The sequence below is a fragment of the Tenrec ecaudatus genome, chromosome 15, assembly GCF_050624435.1.
Source record: "Tenrec ecaudatus isolate mTenEca1 chromosome 15, mTenEca1.hap1, whole genome shotgun sequence".
Taxonomy (NCBI): domain Eukaryota; kingdom Metazoa; phylum Chordata; class Mammalia; order Afrosoricida; family Tenrecidae; genus Tenrec; species Tenrec ecaudatus.
Genome location: NC_134544.1, coordinates 5,801,284 through 5,812,060, shown reverse-complemented (window position 1 = coordinate 5,812,060; position 10,777 = coordinate 5,801,284). Strand labels below are relative to the sequence as shown.

The 10,777-nt window shown below is 40.4% G+C and overlaps 1 protein-coding gene across 1 annotated transcript in view; it reads right to left on the bottom strand.

Moving 5' to 3' along the window:
* Nucleotides 1-2,841: 2,841 nt before the first annotated feature.
* The window catches only part of NETO1 (neuropilin and tolloid like 1), a 127,620-nt gene continuing 119,684 nt past the window's right edge, over nucleotides 2,842-10,777 (bottom strand). Inside the window, exons 8-10 of the mRNA XM_075532713.1 lie at nucleotides 6,912-7,025; nucleotides 3,904-4,462; nucleotides 2,842-2,902 (exon numbers count right to left, since the gene is read on the bottom strand). Of these exons, the coding sequence (XP_075388828.1) occupies nucleotides 2,842-2,902; nucleotides 3,904-4,462; nucleotides 6,912-7,025 (734 nt within the window). The remainder of the gene's footprint in view (nucleotides 2,903-3,903; nucleotides 4,463-6,911; nucleotides 7,026-10,777) is intronic.

Genomic DNA, 10,777 nt, shown 5'->3' with positions numbered 1-10,777 from the left:
CTATCCTGTCGGAAGGGAAAAAGGTGTAAAAGGTGCAACGCCAATTTCTAAATAGAGATGCTAGTATAACCCACTGCTAGTCATTGCTTAAAACAATGCCTGGATATACTGACTTTCAACAGAAGGTGTGGACGTGCAATACTTACCCAATCAGGCCAAACTTTATTTTACCAAGGATGAATTTTAACGTAAGAAATATGAATAAAAAATATGCAGTGGCAAATAATTTGTTATCATGTTCAAATTACATGTGAAGGGGAAGAAACTAACTTTTTTCTTTTTTACAGTTCACCAGGTTGCCAAATGCATGGGGTGATTATTTATCCAGATTGATGCATTAATGTGGAATATTAATACAACTTTCATTTTCATATTATGAAATCTTAATCACCATGAACTTATTTATGAACACATATGAGATTGGATTTCTATCAGGGATGGATGTTAGTAACTGATAAATTTGGTGACGGGGTTCAATTGTGGTAGTTCAAAAGTTATGCCATCTTGAAAACATGGCAAGCAGATGATATGCTATTTCTATTTTACTGAAATTTCTTTTCTAAGGGTACATATAATATGTTTTTAAAAATTACTCACTCACTCTACCAAATTTTGACAGAGCATACACATAATAATACCAGAGCAATTAAATACATTATAAGACATGTATTCATAGAAACATAATGAAAGTCAATAAATGCCTGTGTTTTACGTGTGCCTGAGGATTATATTAATTTGGGTCACCAAAGGACATGTGATTCTAAAGCATCTTTAAAAGGTTTTTGTATTTCAAAATGAGAACAGATTCCATAAAAGTTCAGAAATCAAACATTGGAGGAAGGATGTACTAAGGGGACATCTGGCCACCTACTCTGGGAAGGTGTTTCTGTAATGTGTGCCCCCCTGTAAGTTCTTCCCAACCCCCACGAGGGCCCCACCCCTGACTCGATGGAAGAAAACATTTCTCTTAACTCAAGTTAGGAAATTATTACACATTTTTATATATCTTTATATCAAAAGTGACAAGTCGCAAGCATATGACATAAAGAAATGGAAGAGTAACAGCAGTAATCTGAGAATGCATGCTTTTTACAATGTCTAATAAAAAGGATATTTTCCCAACTCAAATATCCAGTACTGACATGCAAGTTTTTTTCTCAAACTGTCGATTCACTCATATTGATAAATGCTTAACCAAAAGGCAAAGAAAGAAGGAAAACGCAAAAACTTTTCTAGCGTAGGGTACCGTTGGTAAATTACCTGATTAAAATCCATTTCTGAACATTGGCATCATCCTTTAATATAAACAGAAATGAACATGGAGGCAGGAAGTGGTACAGGAAGGACCAAAACCATGGCATTTTTTCCTTATTGCAATCCAGTGATCCCACTTATGAGTTTCTTTTCTAATGGTGATAAGTAACGAAAGCCGGGAGTCCATATAACCTCTAGTTGGTGTGGGTCGCAGTCCATGTTTTCCCCTTGCACAGTTGCATGTGGGTCATGACTGGAGGCCTCACGATTCTCAAGCAGTCTACATCATGGAAACAACGTACAAGGAACGCAAAATTCATCCAAAATCGAGGGTGTTTTCTGTTTTTGTTTTTTTTTTCTTTCCACACATCACACAATGTACAATTATATAACAAAGACAAAACAACAGAGAAACCAAAGTGGAACCGACAGTAAAATCTAAAGTTGGGGTAGTAGTCTGAATCAGGAACTAATTTCTTCTTCAAGTTTCCAGTAAAATCTCAAAACGTATTTAGAAACTAAGGAGCACTTGGTGGCCAGCGACCAAATTAGGAAATGAACGTATCACTGTGCAGCGGGAATGTCTTGCCGAAGGCTAACAAATGTCTGTGGTTTGTAATTTTGGATAGAGGCAAGTGGAATGGATTTAGAAAGATGTCCACTTTTCACAATTCACTACAGAATGTCCTTGTCACAGTCTCATGGGTGTACAAATAGTTCTTCTCTGAAAATAAAGCACAGTTAAAACATTTTCTCCCAATGAGGGGCAAAAAAGCAGCACACAGACAGGTCGATTTTATCAAGATAAGATGGAGCATGGAGATGCATTCACCTAGCACAAGAATGGGTGGGAGGCCTGAAGAGCTTAGCTGTGGAGCAAGTTCAACTGGAGACAGATTAGTCAGCTAGCAGGTTGTCGATGGGGTGTAGCCATGATGGTGTTCTCTGATGAAAGAGATGTGCACACAGACCACCGGTGCTCAGGAAACACTGCACAGTACCACGCATTCAAATGTTATGCCATACAATTTGACGGAACATGCTGCATTGAATTTTTATGAAGCCACACATCCATGCACCAACAGATAAATAAAAGCACACACACCTGCATAAGTTCTATCAAGCACTGAAGGTACCAATCATGAGTCAGCTATAGCCAAATGAAGTCAGCAAAATCCATAGTAACTGTAAATGCTGACATCAGTTCCATGAAGAGTGAATCTTCATACTTTTGAAGACTAAGACCTTGGGGTTTCTTGTTTCAACTTGTTGAACAGCTCATTCTGTTCAATGCTTTCCTTTTTAAGAGATCAATCTTTTGAGTTCCTTTTAAAGACTACTTTATTCTAATAACACTGATGACACGAGTATTAAAACATCTCAAAGAAGCGGGTGCTGAGAACCACTGCTGGACTAGGGCTGGATTCGTTATATAAATGCAAACTCACCTGAGACACATATCCTAGGATGTAAAGAATGAAAATAATGTTCCCTGCAGACTCCTAGACAATGAGTGCAACAGAACAAAACAGAATACAACAAAGTGGAAGAAGAACCAAGGGTGTTTGCTTACCTGGAATTTTCTTCTTAGACCCTAGTGGTGTTGTATTCAGATTCATGTTTGCTTAGAGACCCAATGAGGCAGAACCTGGAATGTTATGGCTATTTCATTCAACAAAGTAATATTTTCACAATAAAATACATATATGCACACAGACATTGACTTTAAAGTGGTCTTAAAGCCTCCCTCCCTCCCAAAAAACTGGGGAAATAAAGTTTTCCCATTAACATGCAAAATGCATTAAGTTGACTAAAGTTAATGCTAGGTTTTAAGAATGCACAATGCATAGAGAAAGTAAAGGAAATTCTAAAGCAACCTATATGCTAATAAACATGCAAATCAAACATAAATAAGCTAGATCTTCTCAATGTAAAATAATTGTTTCCTAAAAATTTAAAGGTTCTTTCCTCAAAACTTCATCATTTTAATACTTAAAATACAGCTCAGACAATACTATCTAAATTTTTAAAAATCAGCAGTTTCTATTAATTATGGGTGCATTTAAATTTAAATATACATGATTAGTATTTTAGCTGACTATGTCATCATAAGCCATTTATAAATATTGTGTTTTACGTGAAAAAGTATTTTCAATTTAATAACCAAAATATGTTATATTGCAAAGTACATTACTCTTACATTAAAATTATTCAACAAGATGGACTAGCCCATCTTAATAAGGCAACTGTTCCCAAGGAGAATTTCCAATCTTCAAATATATAGCTATAGATAGGAGCAGTATTCACGATCTCCTTTTAAATATGCAAAAGCTAAGGAGAAATGGAAATTTGCAGTATAAATTAAAATCTGTAATATCTCTAGAAATAAATACAGTATGAGCAGAGATGTAAATAAGTTATCATTGGTGTGTGAGAACGTTTCTTCACACACATATCCCCATCCTGTAAATCTATGGGATGCAGGGACAGGGCAGCAATGAGAAGAAAAAGAAGAGGGAAAAATTGACACCCCATGGTTTAAGACACTAGTAAGAAGAGGAACTAATGTAGACAAAACAGAACATGGCACTCTGGAGGTATTTCAGTCCTCAGGTTATAGTGGCCATCAAAAAATCAATGGGTACTGACCGCTGGACGGCTTTCTCATGTCTGGAGAGCCTGTGACTCGTGGTGGGCACCTCCTCAATCTCGTCAATGTCACAGGCATCTGCAGCATCTTGGGAGTAGTTGTGTTTCATGACAAGGATGTTCCTTCTGTTCATGGGCGGGATGAGGGGTTTGATGGGCTGAGGGGGCAGGTCTGTCAATACAGAAGCATCTCTTGTGCTGAGGTTACTGCGGCTGCCTTTAGTGCTGGACAGTTGGGATCCACAGTGATGGTCATGAATGCATTTGGAAGATGACCTCCGTAGTTTATGGTAATTTTCAAAGTCATCGGCCACATCTGCAAAGTCTGCTGTCGCCCCCGTCCCTCTGAGAGTGCATAACTCATAATGCGGAGGCTCAAACACCTCTTGGAATATAGTCTGGTCAAAGTCTAGTTTCCTCTGGATGTATTTCTTCCGAGGCTGCTTGATCTGCACGATGACCGAGACGATGATAAGGATGATCACAATGCAGGAGGTCACGCCAATGACTGTCCCGCTGGTGTTGGTCAGCTGGTCCAGAAGGTTGGTTTTCCTTTTTTCTGCAGGTTAGGGAGAGTGGAAACCCCGAAAGGAAGAGAACAGAAACAGACCCAAGGCACATTAAGAAGTATCATCAAAGAGGATGTCCAGAACCTTAACATGAAATAGGCTGAGCAAGGTATTCATGGAATTTAAAATAGCACAGAAAACATACAGAAGTCTCAATTTTATGAGGGCTACAACTCCTAGCCATTAAAATTGCCTTCCACTTGCCCAGTATCCTTGCTACATGTGCACTAGTGAATATGTGGAGATACAAACACTTTGGGTGAAGGCCTCCTCAGTCTAAGACGTTCGGCATGCCCTTTGGGAATGAACTTGCAAGTACCATGGACTGCCAAAAGAACAGACAAATCTGTCATTGAAGAAGGATAGTCAGAATGCTTCTTAGGGGCAAGGATGGAGAGACTTTGCTTCACATACTTTGGACATGGTGTCTACACACCTCAGGGCAAATGTACATCTCCAGTCTTTTAGTGACTATCTGAATTTATTCACTGTTAGCATTATACAGTGACTCACCCATTTACCTCATTAGAAATGCTGTAATTTAAAAGGCAGGTAATTCCAAGAAAGGATATGAAGAACTTGGAAACTACAAACTCTGTTGATGGGTATGAAAGATGTTACTGTTGCTACAGGGAGTTACCCTATGACCCAGTCATTTTGATTCTAGGTGTCTTCCCCAGAGATACTAAAACATATCTCCACAACAAACAAAATGCTCAAAGAAGCATTATATATAATAGCCCCCAAGTGGCAACAACCCAAATGTCCATCCAATTGGATGTTGCTATAAAATAAATGGTGTGATGTATTCATAATGGAATAGTGCTCTGAATTAAATAGAAAAGAGGAACTGATACACATGAAGAGAAAGATGTCCATCATAAAACAAAACAAAGTGAAACAAAAACAACCAACAACAAAATGCCTATTTTATGATACCCTTTACACAAAATAATCAGAACAGGCAGATCTACAGAACAGAAAGTAGATTACTAGTTGCCTAAGGTGCTAGGAAACCACATAGAAGCCCCCTGCTTCTTGAGAGAAAGGCGAGTCTGCTCTGGACAAGGATTAGGTTCTTGGAAACCATCTAGATAGGGTCCCTGTGAGTCCAAATCCACTACAAAGCAGTGGCCTGGTCTGAGTTTTAAACCGGACGTGTGTGTTGGGATGACACAGGAGTGATTGCTAATAAGGATCAGATCTCTTTCTTAGGGTTATGAAAATGTTCTAAAAACTATTGTGGCAATTTAGTGTACACCTCTGTAAACACTATAAACTATTCAATCATATCTTTTAATTGTGTATGTGATATGTGAATTATATCTGTGGTGAAGGGAAATTGCTTTGGGTGGCTCTTCTATACACAGTGTTTGTAATTCACAGCAAATGGGATCGTGTGAACAAGGTGTAGAGGGCTCCAAAGTGCAGACTGGTCAGTTCTGCTTAGTACAAAGTGCACCATTTCAGAAGCAGGAACAGAGAACACCGTACCACAACCCTCCCCCTGCCTCAGCGGGCTCTGAGAGAAACGCTCAGGAGAGTTCCCAGAGCTGGAACCCATGCAGAACTCCCTGGAGCCCACGTGAGTGAAGGCAAAGGAGAATGCTTACTAACCCCAGAGCAGTTTACATTATAATGTAAATGCTCATAACTTCTTCTACACATGGAATTAAAGGCAGTTATGCAAAACGAACTGGTGTCGAGTTAATTCTGACTCAGGGAGACCCGACAGGACAGAGCAGAGCTGCCACGTTGGCTTTCCCAGGCTGTCATCTCTGGAAGCTGACTGCCTCTTCTTTCTCCTGAGGAGTGGCTGCTGGGTCAGCATGGCCATGCTGTTGGCCAGCAGTTGAGGACCTGTGCGTTATGCCACCAACCCCAAAGCAAAACAAAAGAACTCACTGCCATCGATACACGTCTGAACTACCTCATTGGGTTTCCAGGGCAAGGCATCTTTACAAGAGCAGCAAGCTCTCCTCCCCCTTCCCCCGACCCCCTCCTCCCCCCCCCCCCCCGCACTACTCCCCCACCTCCAGCAGCTAGTGGGTTTGAACTGCTCATTTGGCAGTTAGCAGACCTACACATAATCCACTCTGTCACCAAGTCTCCATCAAACAAGCACTGAGTTCACTAAACTCTCTGTGGGTGTGAGCCCTTGATTGGTCCCATGTGACACAGAAGGGCCCAAATGCCAAGGCTGCAAGCTGTATGAGGACAGAGCCAAGGTCCTCCTTCAGCAGAGTGGCTGGTAAGCCCGCCCACCCCTAACTTTTTTGTTACCCACAGAGTGCTTAGTTGTTGCTTCACCAAGATACCTTTAAATGTCATTATCAACTCTGTTTCGATAGATTGCAAGGCACATACATAAACTTCCCTCTTCCCCTACTCCCCACCCCAGGCAGGACACATTGAGTCTCAAGGACAAATCATGGTTACCTTTGCAATGATTTTCGTCCCAAGGATACACGCAATTCTGGTGTCCGTTGCAGACCAAGGTGTTGTTAATGCACATGTTGCTGTGACAGAAGAAAGCACTGCCTTCACACGGAGCTGGAGACCACGAACAGAAGAAGACAAAGGGCGAGAAAAAGAAAGGTATGACTGAAGCTCAGCAGTAAACCACTCACCGGTCAAATCTGACAACATCCAGATTAGAATGACAGGTGGCCTGGGGATTGAGATCACCACCTGACAGGAGCCTCCCCAACAAACTCATCCTGGTGACTATGTGTCCTGCTAACCAGAGAACTGGTGTCCTCTCCAGGGCTCGGTGTTTAACATTAGAACCGAAAACCGAGATACATTATCCATGTGGATTTTGTTTTTACTTTTGTTTTGATGCATTCATTTAGCAAATGAAGTTAAGCACTTACTATGTGCATAATGTTAAGCTTGACACTGAAATTCTGGATAAGCAAGCATACCATTACCCACCAATAAAGTCTTCATTGGAATAGTGGCATCACTTGGGAAAATAGATGCTCACCAGGTAGGTATAAATGAGCAACGTAAGGAAAAGTGCACAACGTACTCATGAGTCACACAGAGTCACACACAGTATGAAATCAGCCACTTCACATGTATGTCATACTTTTAGGGAACGAGGGGTCATGATCTGTGAATTTCCGCCATCACGGGGCTCTGTGAGAACTGCAGAAAGTGTAGTTTGGGTGAGCTGAGTAAGAGAAGGTTAACATAGCAAGGTTAACTTAACCTCACGTGAGGTTGGCATAGCCAGTAAGAGTTTACAGATGACCCTGATATTAGGAGTGTTACGTTTCTTTCACAGGAATCCTGAAAATAGACCCTAAAGTAGCATTGGATTATGACATAATTTACAGTGTTTGAAAATTAACTTCTGTTTCTCATACATTTCATAAAATGCAGTTTTAGTGCCTTTCTTTTCTCTCCTACAATATTTAAGTCACCCATTTCATTATAGGTAGTGTAAAGAGAAATTGCGACACAGCCCCCAGTTTTTAGTGCATTCTGTCTTGCATACCATCCTCTACTTTCAGGTCTCTCTCTCCCCACACTTTTCACTTTTCAGCTACTTGGTTCTAAGCTGCATTGCAGTGGAAGCCCACAAGTTACAACACGGTGAGAAATGTTCAGTGGAGAGTTGTTCAGTCAGAAAATGTTACAAAGTTCTTTCATGGTTGCTAGCAAATGCCCAATTGTCAGGTCTTTTCCCTCAGTGGCTTGAGGCTTCAAAACATGCACCTTTAGGTTGGAGCCAAGTGCTTAACAAATGGGCCAGTGAGGCTTCTAAATATGCCCCAATTATCAATACTACCTACACACTTAAAAGATAAGGAGTCCTGGTGGCACAATGGTTAAAGTGCTTGGCAGAAAACTGGAAAACCAGTGGTTCAAATCCACCTGTCTAACCAGGGCCAAAGGAAAGCGCTTGATTAGTCACTTTGAGCACTCAGATGTGCCAGACTCAGGCCAAGGTATTTTGAAAGTCCTCATATGCATGTGAGAGCTGGACAATCAATCAGGAAGACCCGAGATTTGAGGCATTTGCATATGGTGTTCACAAAGAATATTGAAAATTCTGTGGACTGCCAGAACCACGTCTGGGAGAAAGACCAGGTAGAATACTCCTGCATCTCATGCTCTTTGGACATGTTTGCAGGAGAGACCAGTTCCTTCACATCATGCTTTGTAAAGCAGAGGTTCTGCTTTCCAAAAAAGAGGCAGACCCTCCATGAGATGGGCTGACACAATGGCTGCACCTATGGTCTCAAGCTTAACAATTGTGAGGATGGTAAAGGAACAGGCATTGTTTTGTTCTATTATACAGAGTCTCTGAGTCAGAACTGATTTGACGGCACGTAACCACAAAACCAGGTGTGTGTATGTGTGTGTGTTGGAGAGTGAAAACTCTAGTAATCATTTCAAAAAGATTTCTTAAGTACTGTATAACATTTGCATAATGTACATTCTAACAATCTAATATAGTATTGCAAAAATATGCTTGTTAGTAAGGAGGTGAATTTGCATTTTTGCAGTCAACCATAATGGTTTTTGCAGGATTGATGGGGTCTGTGTGATGAACGTGATGAATGTGTGGTTAAGAACAAACCCATCTTGTCTACGGACAGATGAGTGTGGCTGCAAAGTGTTTGAGTTGAAAGCTATCCACCGTTGAGGTACCCCATCAATGGCAGGGGTGTGAGAGAATGGTTAGCCACCCAGAAACGCATCCCTAACGGAGTTCAGACTTGTTTGCTGACCACCAAGAACACTCTAGAAACACTGTTACTATTTATTAGATAAGATAATGAAGGGGAGTTTCAATATAAAAGTAAACCCTTTTAATACGCACCTTGTAATGCGTGAAGTAAAACCCTAGGCTGGTAGGAGCTGAGAGCTGTGGATTTTCTGAGAATGACCAACGTGATTTTGTTTATTTCTGGTGCTCTCAGCCCACACCCTTCAAGTTAATTCTGACTCCACGACACTAGGAAGGGTCTCCAAGGTGCTTAACAGTTGTGAAAATGTCCTGGGAAGTTTAAATGCTTAGCAGTGATTTGTAAGTGTCAGTGATCTGATGAGCAACGCAACACAACAGACACCTCACTGCCATGGGGGGGGGGTGGTGCTCACTCAGAGGGGCACTGTAAGACAGGGCAGAACTGGCCCCGGGAGTGTCTGAGTTTTTACAGGAGAAAGCCCCAACTCTCTCCCAAGGAGTGGCTGGTGATTTTGAATTGCCGATCTTGGGGATCACAGCCCTACTCGGAAATATTACGCTGCCAAGGCTCCCTGCAATGCAAAGACACCAAGCTACCATTTTCCTGACACACAACTTTATATTAACTAATTATGCAAATATGCAAACTGGAATCATTCCTCTACTGTCTCTAAATATTGCAAGACTCTTCACCATATTTTCTCCCTCTTAAATTTGTTCATCTCTGTGCCCCGGTGGCATGGTTTTTATGAGCTGGGCTGTTATCCACAAGGTCAACAGTTTGAAACCACCAAACAGCTCCGCAGGAGAAAAATGAGGCTTTCTATAAAGAGTTAGTGTCTCAGAAACTCACAGGTGTAATTCTAAACTACCCCACAGAACTGCTATCAGTCAGCCTGCACTTGATGGCAGTGAGTTTTGTGGGATTCCCATGGAAATGACAAACAAAAAGAAACCCAAATTAGAAAATGAAGAAATGTATAATCAAATGTTTGTTTTTTGTTCTCTACAATCAGGGAGAAATGCTTTCCTCAATAATTTTTCCTTTGAATCTTCAATTGGCAATACTAATTGTTAGTACCATGGAAAATCAATCCTTGGCACCAAATTGACAACCCCATTCTATTTTTCAACAAGTGTTTTTAAATCAGTTCTGCTATTACATGATGTAGCATAGCAATAGGTGATGAGATTAATTAACCTTGTACCTTGTAGAAATTAAAGTTTCTGTCCTTTTGCTGTCCTGAAGTCCTTATATGAATGTTGTAATAATATTTGAATGTGAAAACAAAGTCAAGAATTTACCAGAGACTTCCAGCTCCAAGCTCTTTGATTCCATGTTGATACACTAGTTATACATGTAAAAATACTAATTATTTTGCTTTATAAAAAATCCTATGCTTTTAAAATTACTATGCCTTTTTTAAATCCACATAGGCACAAAACATTCTCTTTTAAAATATTTCTAGGATTTTCCTGAAACCAAGTTTTCTTGGCTAAGTGATTTTGGTATGTTTTTGCTACACCCATTTTCAATGTAAAATATCATCAAAAGTTCAACTTGAAGTAAAGAATCACAAAACTGAATTTATGTGTTTTA